The sequence below is a fragment of the Neolamprologus brichardi genome, chromosome 14 (assembly GCF_056152115.1).
Source record: "Neolamprologus brichardi isolate AB-2024 chromosome 14, ASM5615211v1, whole genome shotgun sequence".
In the NCBI taxonomy this organism is placed as follows: domain Eukaryota; kingdom Metazoa; phylum Chordata; class Actinopteri; order Cichliformes; family Cichlidae; genus Neolamprologus; species Neolamprologus brichardi.
The window spans coordinates 29826502-29840032 of record NC_142117.1 but is presented as its reverse complement, the minus strand read 5'-3'; the positions used below and the strand labels follow the sequence as shown (position 1 = coordinate 29840032).

General features: G+C 41.7%; 1 protein-coding gene and 1 long non-coding RNA gene across 8 annotated transcripts in view; one reads left to right on the top strand and one right to left on the bottom strand.

Annotated features, from left to right (window-relative positions):
- robo1 (roundabout, axon guidance receptor, homolog 1 (Drosophila)) overlaps positions 1-13531 on the bottom strand; it is a 227681-nt gene that overhangs the window by 14074 nt on the left and 200076 nt on the right. For 6 of the 7 annotated variants that reach the window (XM_087851096.1, XM_087851095.1, XM_087851097.1 and 3 more), the window contains 10 exons: positions 12784-12865; positions 12428-12596; positions 12174-12340; positions 11940-12061; positions 10033-10264; positions 9091-9212; positions 7398-7569; positions 5066-5266; positions 2241-2267; positions 300-342 (listed from right to left, as the gene is read on the bottom strand). In XM_087851096.1, the coding sequence (XP_087707222.1) occupies positions 300-342; positions 2241-2267; positions 5066-5266; positions 7398-7569; positions 9091-9212; positions 10033-10264; positions 11940-12061; positions 12174-12340; positions 12428-12596; positions 12784-12865 (1337 nt within the window). The remainder of the gene's footprint in view (positions 1-299; positions 343-2240; positions 2268-5065; positions 5267-7397; positions 7570-9090; positions 9213-10032; positions 10265-11939; positions 12062-12173; positions 12341-12427; positions 12597-12783; positions 12866-13531) is intronic. The other variant, XM_087851094.1, reaches the window with a different exon arrangement.
- Positions 1-13531, top strand: part of LOC102780323 (uncharacterized) — a 28566-nt gene that overhangs the window by 6251 nt on the left and 8784 nt on the right. The window contains exon 2 of the long non-coding RNA XR_437130.2: positions 307-421. This is a non-coding gene — a long non-coding RNA (uncharacterized LOC102780323). The remainder of the gene's footprint in view (positions 1-306; positions 422-13531) is intronic.

The following is a 13531-nucleotide window of genomic DNA, read 5'->3' as shown; positions in this document are numbered from 1 at the left end:
TGGTTCTCCACCATTTGGGACAAGGATGGGCACTTGCCAGACTATATGGGGCTTTGTTCCTGTAGAATTATTACATACTTAATGCAAGTCCTTACCCCTCTCCTCTGCTCTGTGCTACCTTTGAAAGGCACAGCACTCCCCCTAGTGTTTGTCAAAGAAAAGTACACAAGGCACACCCTACTAATATACTCCGGAGGTTTAAGGATTCTTTGTATTTGAAATTACATTCTTAGCATTCATTCACTTAATGCGCCTGTTTAAAATAATTTTTTTTTCAAAGACACTAAATGAACTCTTACCTTCCAGCACTGCTGACACCTTCTCCACCTCTTTGATATGCCACTGAAAGAGAGAAAATGAGTTTGTCGTGATTCCACCAACGTTATGATCGTCGTGATGTCCTTCTTTTCACCACAGTCATGTAAGTTCAACATGAAATTCTTTATTTGAGTTACTTATTTTCTTATTGAATAATTTATTTATTTTTAATTGCCAATTTTGTGAAAAATGATTGGGAGACTTCCTTTTAAGCTAGTGCTGTGTTTTTGTTTTTGTGTTTTGTATCAGAGCAAGTGAGTGTGCGATTGAATGCATGTGTCATCATTTCAGCTGAGTCATAGACACACACGCACACACGAAGCAACAGGAGCAGGAGGATGTGTAAGAGGCTTATGAAGAACAAAGATGCAGAGCTCTTTGGTTGTCTGGCTCGGGTTCAGCGTGTTTGAAGCTCTGTGTGCTGCAAGTTGGACTCTTTCAAGGAGCTCTAAGCTGCCGGTGTGTGTGAAGGAGAGATAAACTTCCAACTTTAATTACAATCTCTTCTCTGAGAGGAGAGAAGGTGGAAGGGGGTAGGTTGGGCCTTTGCTGTGTTGATTCCATGTCTCTCTTTCAGAACAGGAAGTGTGTGGTGTGGTCTCTGCATGTAGCCAGAGGAGATCTTATGCAAAACTAAATTATCACAGTCTGGTTAAAGTTGGAAATCAGTATAATGCTCAGTAAAGTCCTGGTTTCACACAGAGTACCAGGGCAGGGAATTTCTCTCTAAAGAATCGAACCTTAATGCGCAAGCAAGGACTATGTTTCAGCTGAAAGATTTCCATGAAACAAGCCTGTAAAATTATTCTACCTGATTGCAAGCCTCAAGGCAGACACAAAGCGCACTGCTACCGTGTAGATACAATCCCTGCACAGACAGGATCAACCAGTAGAACAACAAACACAGAGTGCACTGGATTGTCTCCTTCACTGTTACTTCCTCTTATCTATTCACACTGTTTCACATTTGCCATTTCGCTAAACACCGCCAACACCCTTTTACACACCTCAAGGGAACAAGGAATTTCCGAGGGATGAAAGTCCACGAGTGAAAGAAAAGGTGGAGAGAACTGTAAAGACAGAGTTGCAGGGACAGAAAGATACAGATATACAAGGAGCTTTTCTTTTATCTGTTTTATGCTGTGTCACTTCAGCTCACAGATAACCTCCTTAGCTCTGCTGCCACTTGCCTATTTAATTGGTGTGTTGGAGACTCTGGTGGTGTGTCATTCTCCTAAATCCCCTCTGAGGTTGCCAGCAGCCCTTTGATCAAGTTACCACTACTATAAAAACAGATTCTTGGTACTGTGGCCTCTCTTTTTTGAGCTTTAAGTTCTGAAACAGCTCAAATATTTGCTGGAACATTTATGTGGAGGTGGACCATTGCTGTGCCAATTAATTGGGCCTTATTTGTTTTTTAATTAAGTGTTCCTCACCAACTTCTCTACAGCTGGTAATTTCTCTAATGATTCTATTAGGACTGTGGCTGTTTAATTCATTAAAGGACGCTTTTCCCAACGGCAGTGAAAATGTTTATCTTGTTATAAGATATCCTGGTTTGGTTTGTATCTAAAAGGAAACAAAGAGGACAACCTTCCCACTGAAAGAATAACATATATTAAAGGACAAACAAGGGATCTTTGAATAGGTTTAGGCATCTTTTTTTGGATTTTATGGGGGATGTGTATCTGTCATTGTCAGATTCTGATTGTTTTCTTGTGTTGTTTTGTTTGTCTTCCTTTTTTCCTGAATTGGCCTTTTTCTGTTGGGAAACTGGACTGAGATGTGCTTAAGGTTTCGAGCACACTGTTTGGTATTTTTATGTTCCAAGAAGTTTGTGAAAATGGGAAAAGGCCTGTGCTGTAGTACATTGAGTTTATAAAAACATAGATACTGTATGTACTGCAGGAGAAGGCGCTTACCTGTTGGTGTAAAAGTGAAGGATGGCACTGTTGGAAAAGACAGAAAAAGAAAGTTGGTGAATTATCAGAACTATCTTTCTAAATATTAACTCCACAAAATGTATAAGTTTCACAATACACTTCAATAGCCTGTATTCACACGCTGCATGCTGCTTGCTAGTCTTTGATCCTCTCAGACATCCCAGAGGGAAAATGAATGTTGAGCCAGCTGCTGGTTCAAGTCGTGGCCCAGACTGTCAGAGGCCTGCTGTTCAGAGGTCTCGCACTGTTGAGATGTCTGTTGCTATCTCAACACTCACATCATCACCCTCACAACTTAATTGCTCGCACAGGCATGGAAGGGATTGTTTATTAAACATCCATCTACTGTAGTAGGGTTCCTGTTTTTGAAAACTCTTGTAGAAAATAGGATCCTAAGTATCTGATATTTACTGCAAGAAATTACTGATATCATGCTATAGTTTTTAACTTTAACTTTGTGACTTTTTCAATACAATATGTGGCAGGAAAAGAAATACATCAAATTCTGTTTTTTTCTTTTTTAGATTATTGCAGCCCAACAAGTAATTATGGCCTGGTCATGAAAGCCTTAGTACAACATTATTTTCCACATTTTCATTTTTATTTTTATTTATTATTACATTTTTTTTAAAGCAACGGTTTATGAAATGGTTCAGAAACCCCATGAAAGTGGATTAAATTCTTTAATAACTTCTATATTTTTATGGTCTTTAAAATATAGCTTAGTCGTTTCCCTGTTTGAAGAAGTTAAGAATGCTCCAGTCAACACTCCAGTTGATGCAACTTTGCCTCATGCTGGTAGTCATCCAGCACACTGCCTTAAATATGTGCATTTTTTAGAAATGTTGCACTTTGCCTTCCGACTAAAACTGCATTTGCGAAGAGACATCTAAGAAGCAGGATAGTGCTGCTGTCACATTTTTATTTCCTCAAACAATTACCTCATACAGTACCCCGTGCGAACAGATGTCCTTTAAACATCACAATCATCTTATCACGTTTGAATCTTTCCCCTTGATGCTCAAACAAATCGAAAGATATGAGTGGTTGGAAAAGATTATCTGTTTGATGAAGCCTTTGAAGAAGAGACGTACCCAAAACAGTCGTGAGAAACGTGACTAACATGCATAAATCAAGAATCAGGTTGCCATTCTCACAGATGTTTGTTCCCAAGAGTGATGAACCAGTATGTAACCTGTGACTGTATGTAACTGCTGCTTTCTCCTCTTAAAAATGACTTGAGCTAAAAGATGTGAAGGCTTCTGTAGCATCCCATAATAACATTTGTGTTACACAGTGATGTCATTTGTAGTATTTCGAATAATGACGAATAACGCCATGAGGTCATGAGGGAAACAAGAGAAAGCTGTTTAGACTAATTTTGCATTGACAAAATAAATGTAATCTTTTAGAGATGGCGCTAGGATATACTGTCACACACAGATACACAGTAATGCAAATTCAGCTTAGCGAAGATTGTTGATTCATGTGGTTGCAATTATACTCTTTTAAAAACAAAGACTGTGGCCTCTTCTGGTCTGGGAGCACCAGGAGAAAAGGGGAGGTATGTCTGTCTCCTGGTTTTCTAAAGAGCTTCCATCTTCCTTTCTTTCTTTCTTTTTCTTCCAAATTTGACCAAACATCAACATATATGATTCACAGCGGGACATGAGGTAACCTTACGCTACACTGTCTTCTCATCTCTCACCTGACCTCGGATCATGACTGCATTCATTAAATATTGGTCTTCACTTTGTTTTCTCTGTAATCTAAGACATAACAAAAAAAACCCCACAATAGCTCTCACAGACCACACAGGTATTTGTAAATGTGCAGGAGATCAGGATAAGCTTAGCTGAGGTCTCTTTTACTTTGAGAGACACTGCTCCCACTTTTATCATGGCTGGAGTAAATTAAGAGCACGGATAGCCACAGATTTACAGCTAAAATCATTGTTTGTGTGTGCATCAAGGTTGAAGGGTCTATCTTCTCTAACCTTGGCAATCAGCAGTAAACCTAAACCTGGAAGTGAGGCTGTAGAAGGTAGCACTCACAGGCAACAGCTGCACAGCCCAAGGCTACACATTAAGCCAGCCAACACATAAATGAGACTCTGAAAGAGGGGCTAATGGCACTCTTTATACTCTAAATATTGCGGGCAGAGGCTGGGGATGTCACGAACCTCATTACTTTAAGTCGGGTAAAAAAAATGAATGAGTTAGGCAGAGGCTATGCCAACATCCTTGAAATACAGTCTTTGAGTTTTTGAAACAAAGGTATGAGGTCCTTATTAACCAGAATGAAATAATTGGCTGCTCTCTCAAAAGTACTTTGACCACGTGAAAATGTGTCCTTGAAAAAGCGAGATTACAGCCAGACATTATCCCTTTCCCAGCGCAGTCAGAAGGGAGTTGGTAAAAGGAGGAGTTTTGGACCCCAAAATGTACTTGACTGCAAACACTCCTAACACACTCCTGCAAAGACACCGTGACAGAAGTATGAAAACAAAATAAAAGAGGTGTTTATGCAGTACTCTCAGCAGGAGCTCACACTGCATCTTAAAGTACTCTACGGGAGACCTCACCTCCAGCGCTGCTCTACAAAGAAATCTTTCTGTGTTTGACAGAGAGAATGTGAGGTAGGTTGGCGTCATTTAGGGTAAAGACGATGGGGAAGACCGAATTGCGTCACACTCGCTCACCAAATGCAGTGAGAAAACCTCACTGAAGTAAACCGGCGCCTTGAATTTGAAATTCAAGTTGATAGTTCGGTGAGTGTTGAATTTGTTACACTCGTGTACTGACCTTTGCGTATACCTGCATAGCTGCTGGACAGGCCATTCCGCTTCTTTCGGTGTCTGTACAACCAGATGCTGAAGACCATGAGGATAATCCAACAAGCAGCTCCTATGCCTGCTATAAATGCCGGCTGTTTGACCACATCTGAGATCTGCTGGGACAGGGGGTTCTCCTGGTTCACTGTGTCTGTCATTCGGCCAGAAGCATCTAGAACAGTGAGAACAAAGTAGAAATTATTTTTTGTGCTTTTTGTGATTATTAGACAGCATATTAGTAGACAGAAAAGCAGTGAAAGCGTGTGGTGGGACTTGACCCCAGGCTGCTGCATTTCAGCCATGTGGCAGTGCTAAAACTGGCACCCACAAAGTAGAAATGATTGAAGAAGCAGTATATTTTGACTTGCAAATTTTGGATGGGACAAGTGAAATAATGTGAGTTGAGAATGTGAAAACAACATTATTCAAAGCTGAAACTAAACCAAGTGGAAAAAGACTGAAATAGAGAAATACATTTAAAATAAATGGAGCCTGCACGATACATAAATAGGGATATTCTTTCTCCTGGTACATAAAAAGATTCTTCATCTCAGCGGGTATGTATGAGGCTGGGGTTGTTGTGGAAAAGGAGTTGTTTCTATAATTCAAAAGGCTTTCATTGCAAACCCCAGTCAACAATAGCAGGTGAGCATATAAAAGCAACCAGAGACATTCAAACAGAGCCTGTGCAGCACAGCAGCCTGATGGAAGCGGATAGGAAAACAGAGAGACATCATTCACACCGAGCAATAGTGGTATCATAATCATATAAATAAATCCAAAGAGATCAAGCTCAAACACAGACACCACAGTAATTAGCAAACCGGGGCACATCTGTGGAAAATCTGAGGTGTGAATGCCTTGAAGCCGGTTTCACTGTGAAATGCGCTGCTGCAAAGATGCTGGCTGTACAGCTGCTCACAACAACAACCTGCTCTCGGTCTGTTTTTCTCATCTGTCTATTCTCCCTCATATGTGACACATGAAAGTTTTCTTTGACTTGCCCCAACCCAAGTCACGCTGAAATTTCTTCATGTTCTCGTTGCTTTGTCTTCGTCTCTTTTTCTCGCGTCTTTCATGTTGTAGCCGCTCTTCTAAACTGGCACTCTTAGCCAGAAGCAAAAACACTTCCCAAAAGAAACCAGCTCGCTGCCTTTACCCCTTCCGTATCTTTCTTTGTCTCAGGCACTGAGGCTACATCTCCATTTGTCTGCATCCCTTCTTACTTTGCCGTCTTCTCAATTTGTGGCTCTGTCTGGCCGAGGGAACGCAGCATGTCAATGTGACTAAGCAGCCCACAAGGGACTGTACAGGTATCTAGGCCGGGATGACGCATACAAGCTCTGAGTGTGACAAATTCATTTGGGTGAAGCGCTGGTCCCCGAGGCACATTGTTCCAGTGCAGTGTTGGAACATGGCAACAATCACCACAGGAACTCTTCAAGTGAGATAAATTGTATCAGTCACAGCCAATGCTTCTTCATGCCCATCCCAGCCCACTCAATCACACATTTGAAACCAGATGGAGCTCTTTCTCTCTCTGCCTCATCCTGCTATTCATGTGTTTTCCATCTCTCCCGAGCAGGCCAGCTCAGAGCTTTGGGGAATAAAAACTGACAAAATATCTCCAAATATTTGTCCATCTAGACTAAAAGAACAAAAAACAATAAGTAAATTACAACAACTGGCCTCGGAAGCAGGCTCCGCTGTGTGTCTTAGCATTAATAACATGTCATGTCTGAGCCCGGAGTGCAGGATTCATTATTGCCTTTGTTGTCTGAAGCGAAGCAGAGGCAGAAAACATTGCATCCTTGACTGGAGAATGGAGCAGGGTGCGGCAGTCAGTTCAACAGCTCTGCCACACAGGAATTTAATGTGCCTGTGTTGATCGTACTGCCAGCTACTGTAAACTAAAACTATTTCAGACTATGCAAAAGCTGTATAAGACCCCCTGTCATTCAGACTCATCAGACTCCCGTGTGGCAGGTTTGATGATGTTTTTCTAACAATAATCACTCCAATTATAGTTTTAAAACATCGCTGATGATAAAAAAGAGAAGACAGGCAGAGGCTTGCACATGGCTGCTCCCATAAAGAAGGGCATTACATAACTGTCTGTTTACTTGGCATTAAGTCTTTTCTCTCTAAAGCTCTTAATTCAAGATGTCTGGATTAATGCCATAATTGTTTGTCAAATATTTGGACTTCACTCAGTTGTGAGGATTGGCAGAAGACAAAGGCGCTGAAGTAATGTTTTTAAAAAAGGAAAAGAGGGGAGAGAAGCAACAGTTGTTTCTACTCACCGAGCTGAAAGAAAGTGACATCACTCTTGACCCCTGGACCTGCACCAGTGCTGGCTGCTACCTCCACACTGTAGCGGATCCCCGGGGCCAGACTGGGAATCAGCACGGAAAAGGTTGAGCCATCAACTGTACGGTTGATGTGGTACCTAGTCTCATTCCCCAAGCACCAAATCTGCCATAACAGAGACAAAGATGAAGTGGAGATTGAGGCAGTGTTATGAGCGTTTCGTGAGAACATTTAGTTTGGTAGCTGCCACTGGTCTTGTGCTCTTATAATAGGCTGGGGCCATTTTAGCACAATGTGGGTATTGCGTTTCATCTCTGAGGCTGGAAAACATGTTATAACTTACAACGTTTTACAGAATATGCTCAACACAGGGTTATTATTACTTGAGGTAGTCATAACATGTCACGGAGCAGTCTCAAACCAATTAAAAACAGTAATCATCTCCATAACCCAATTTTAGCAGAAGCTTAGAGCTGCGAGTCCCTAGAAGGGCGGCTGTCTCACAGACAAACTCCAACAGGGTCACAGAAGTATACTTTAACCTGGGAATAGGACTCAGAGACATCTACATCCTGTATCTCTGTCAGTCTGTTTTCTTTACCTCCTTCCACCAGTTAACTGTGTTAATATGCTCACTTCATCCAGCGTGTGTGTTTTTGCACTTCTGTGATGAAAACTACAAAGGCTTAAAATTTCCTGTGCATCTTAAAAATTGTGGTGAGAAGCAGTGCCGCTGGGGACTGAGCTCAGTAATGAGCAGGGAACACTCTCGAACTGTACTTAAAAACCATGAAATTACTCTAAAGTCTATCAGCAGAAAACATTTACCTGGAAAATTAACAGTGGTTTAACTTTTTCACAGGCTTTGCCTCATCTCCCTTTTTGCCACTCACCTATATTTCTTGTAACTCATAAAGGCTTTCCAATTAAAATAAAAGACTTCCACAGCATAATGTATGACAGGAGAGTGCTGTCCTATATTGGCCATTGTTAAAGTGTGAATATTATCTGGTAAAGAGGTAGGACAGGGGACTAGAGTTGTTACAGAAAGAAAGATACTGAGATCTTTTGCCAAAAGTTTACTCTCATTCTTATACACACACTACACTGATGTCTCTACTACATCTTTATTGACAGCAGGAAATAAAGGCAAGTAGTCTGTTCTTCAAAGGAAACTTCTCATTTTCATTAATACCACTACAATCATATATTATAAAATACATAATTTCCCCTAAACTCATAAAAAACGAACATTCCATCTCCACTTCACACACACATCTGTAATCACAGCTTAAAGCATCACTACAGCCCAGCAAATAAAAGATAATAATAACATTTTGGTGAAAAATATACAGCACTGATAGATTTTTACTTTTGAAATGCCACAAGATGTGTGAATTTACCACCTCCACCAGATGGCACTGTTTCACAACTGTTTCCACTAGCTTTCCAACTTTCCTGCCTCTGAGCTTTTGTCAGCAGACACTGAGAGGTGTACAAAGGTATGCCTCATCTAGGAATTCATTACCTTTCCATGTCTATGTATTGTCTCTTTCTCTGTTATTCTTTTATCTGAGCATCTTCACCTCTGTTTTGTCTCCTTTGTGTCTCTTTCTGAACAGTCCCACTTGCTCAGACCTGAGGTAACTGCTGGCTGTTTGGGTTTTTTTTGTCCTTCCTTGTTACCTTGTACTCCTGGACCACCCCATTCTGCTCCTCTTCTGGAGGGGGTTGCCAGGAGACGATGATGGCAGTCCCATTGTCCCCACTCTCTGTCACTGTAACCTTACGAGGAGGGGCACTGGGGGCTGGGGAGGTAGACAAAAGAAAAAAAAATGTTCATATATGATAGGGGGAAAAAAAACACCTAAGTGCCTACAGTCTCTCCCTGCTTTCTCTGTGCAATTTAGCTGTCAGAATTTCTTCTGTGCGTGACTAAAGCTCATGTGTGAACAAATGACTAATTATCAAATTTATAAGCATTTCTTTTAATCTAAAACATCACTTTGGTAAATGTAAGTGTTTTTTGGGGGGTAAAAGCAAACAACTGTTATTCAGAATAGACAGTTATAGTGCTGGGGCATATGCTGCTGTGTGAGCGCCAACCTGTGATGGTAATTAAGCGCAGAAAAAAGAAAAAGTCACAGTGTGCGTGAGTGTTACAAACAGACATTTTGCTGCTTATGAGAAAACAAACGTTATGTTTAGAACTCCAGAAACAATTATCGACACAATTGGAAACAAAGGAGAATCCAGCAGAAAAAGATCAAAACACTCCCACACATGCAACACAGAAAAACGCACGCACTCCAGTAAACACTCTGCACTACAAATTAAAATTTGCAGTTGGGTTTAAACCAAACCTCACAAGTCTGCCACAACCACACCCTTATGAAAAATGAGTATAACACTTGCACTGGAGTGTTTTATATTGCTCGCCATACCCAAGCATGCGTGAATACAACACAGTTAGCGATAACATAATCCTGCCTGCTGCCAGCAGCTGTTGTATTCTCTCACACATGCAAGCCGTGCATATAAAACGGTGTAAACATGAAAACATGCAAGCACACATGCAAGCACTGAAGCACTCTCGCACACAGCCGTACGCATTTACACCCTCCCCACCTTCCTCCAGCGTCTTGCCAATTTTGACATCACTGTCTGTTCCCTGGAATTCATTGAAGAAGGGGCGGACTTTGAATTCGTATGTGACGCCCTTGCGAAGGTGCGGCACGACGGCGCTGCCCTCCCCAGGGGTTCGCACCTCAAACACGGCCCATTCACTCCTCTGTTGCCCCTCTGGTGAAGGCCTGTACATCACCTTGTAGCCCTGGATGTACTGTGACTGCTGCTCCACCTAGTGAACGCAACAGGAACAGAGGCAAAGGTGGTGTCAGCTTAACTGGATCATGCATGTCACAAGTAACAGCGGAAAATGATACGGCAGCGTAATAAACTGTAGCATCACTGGACAGCCATGGCTTCATGCAACTGATACGCCAGACGCAGATGGAATGGGGTGCTAACTCATCACATCACCCCTCTGTTTATCCATCCCCATCTTCTACATTTCTCCTTTCGAAAGTCTGTCTATGCGCCATTTGGAGCAGCAGTGATTTGTGCAAACCACACTATGAGGTCATTGGCCAAAGGTTCCTCCAAGTCTGGAGCTGCTTAAATAGGGCCCAGACTCCCAGAACTGCCTGTCTCATCCTGTCCTGCTCTCTACTGACTGCTAAAGTCACGAAAGAGAATAAAAAGTGCACCTTTATACACGAAGTAGTAGTAGTAGTAAAAAAACAAACAAACAAAAAAATGGTGGGTAGCTGAATAAAGACATTTTTCTAATCATAGTGATAATTAATGTTACTTCCAACATGGTTAAAGAAAAGAATAACTGCTAACCAGTATGCTAATATCCCTATGAGTCCCTGTGGAAGGCAGGCAGCACTGGCTTGTAAAGATTTTAGTGATTTCTTTATCCCTCCCCCATAAAATATGCTGCTGGCTCAGGTGGTCTTCATTAAGCTGAAAACTGTGCAAGCATTTACCACAACACAAAGGAAAATGTAAAACCAAGAAACTGCACATTGAGAATAGATTTAACCCCACAAAACAAGGAAGTTGTGGTGCTCCCTCCTGTCATGTCTTTTACTGGAACATTCCAGCGAGACAGAGCAACTGGGCAGTAATGGTTTAAATCAGTCTTGACATGTCAGTATCCTTTTTACATTTCCTATGCCCCATTTATCACTCACTATGGCACTTCATAATACCTGGGAATGCTGGGGTGGCCTTGTGTCAAAAGACAGAACTGGGATTGTTTTTACCCCTTGGTGACCCCCATCCTATAGTCTAATATCTACTATGCAAGGAAGTCGGTGGAGCACAAAAGTGTATTTGCATTGTTCCAAAAACATACATTTGCCAGATTAGTTATAGAAGGCGATTGGTACTTGTTATTTAGTTTGTACCAGCAAAGAAAAATCACCATGAGCTGCCGTTTCTACTTCTTCCTCACCCACCTACCCGTTTTAACATCTGTAAGCCATTTCTATTTTAGAGCATGAGTTGGCAGCTTCTTCCTTCTCACTCGTATTATTTTAACAGCCGTCAAGTGTTTTCAATCTTAGATGGCACAGTCTGGCATGGCACATACTGCTATATAGCACTACATGGCCTGTTGCAAGAGGTTGTGCTCTGAAGTCTAGCTTTGGGTGGATGAGTGCTCCGCTATAGACAGAACTGCAAATCTTTGGTTTCTGGCCAGCTGACCAGTTCAGACTGATGCCAGATGGACACTAAGAAAACTTGGATTGTGTTCCAGGCTGCTTTCTGCAGTGTCCTTTCCTGTACGATGCTAGGATGTTAGTACATCTGCTCGGCTGAGTGGTCTGACAAATTGACCATAGGCCTATAACTAAACTAACCTTGAAGCTCTAGTGACGAGCTATACCAACGATCCACTCTGCAATCTGATCCTGAGAAAAAACAAACTACAACAGTCCATTCATTGCTAAAATTATACTCACTGTCCACTGAACCCTGACAGATGAGGAGGAGAGAATAGTGGGGTTGTGCAGGTGGATGACAGCATCTCCTAGCTCCCTCTGAATCTGACGATGGTCCACACCCTGACTGGTGGGAGGGATATCTGTGTGGAGGCGAACAAAAATGAAAAATAGCGGTCATATTTTAAAACTCCAAATGTGACATTATTATATTTTTAAATTTACATCAATAAGAATTTATTATATAGTTCTCACCTTGTGTTTTCACAGCATCAGTGATTGGACTGGGATCGCTCAGCCCATAGGCATTGGCTGCCCGTACTAAGAAGAGGTAGACTGCACTGGGCTTCAAGCCCTTCAGTACAAATGACTCAGGTTTCACATGCTCTGCCAAGGTCTGCCAGCTGCTTCCTGATGCATGACTGTGGACACACCACAAAGAGAATTAAGATTTAAAAAGCTTTAAATGAAGCCCTCCAGTTATTAGTTGGTTCATGGCCAAGCTTTACCTGAAGGCTTCTATGATATAGGAAGTGGGCGTGGCTCCAGCATTAAGGTTAGGTTTCCAGGAAAGCGTGACAGAGCTACGGGTAACATCAGTGACCTCAGGTTTGGAAGGAGCGCTGGGGATCAAGTTTGGGTCAGTAGGTCTGTTTGGCTGGAATTGGGCCCCAGATTCTAAATGCAGAACAGAGAAAGGCAAATAATAAGGAAAACATAGTCTACTGCTGTTTCCCAACAACCAGGGGAATGTGGAACATCTCCAAGGCTTATGTCTCTGGTTCTCTTTCAGTTTAAATAAACACAACCACCAAAATAAACAAGAAAAAAAGAATACACTTGTTAGTAAAGTGGTTAGGCTTACCTTGGACCTCTAAATAGGCTTTCCAAGAGGCCTCTCCACTGGGTGTGGAGGCAGTGCAGGTGTAGGTGCCAGTGTCACTGAGCTGAAAGGAGGAGGAGGAGAAGGGAGGATATTTGTTTAAATGGAAATTATTTAAATGTGTCCCACGGTTTCCTGAACTGGGCTCTGCCTCTTGTTATCTTCACCCTACCATCATTGCTTTTGCTTATTGACATGCTGAAAGAGTCTGTGGCAGGCAGCTGTCATTGCCTGATAATCTCAATATCATCTCCTTTTGAGCAGAAACTGGGGGAAAGCAGCTGGAAAGGCCAAAAGTGGCAGAGCATTCCCAGTCAAATGGAAAAGATTTTCACAGGATCATACACTAATTGGAGACCTTTTCTCCCTTTGCCATCCACCTGAATGCCAAACATGAAAGTGACTGCTCTGTGCAACACGTGTGGCATATGTTTAAACCTTGATTCATGATTCATGTGCTTGTAGATGTACTGTAACTTTGCGGAACAAAGACAAGGTTCACTTGCATTTTGGAAAATGTGAACCATTGTGCAGCAAATGGGTAATTTAGTATATTTGTGGAACTGGGCATAACTGGAAAAGGGCTTATTTGTCTTTCTTTCTGACTAGTTTGTTTTGAATAAAAATAAAATTTTAATAAAATTCTATTAATGCATTAGATTCAGGGGAAAGAGTTCTTTCAATTAAAATGCAACAGTTTAAGAAAAACTGAAGAAACACATGTTCTCTT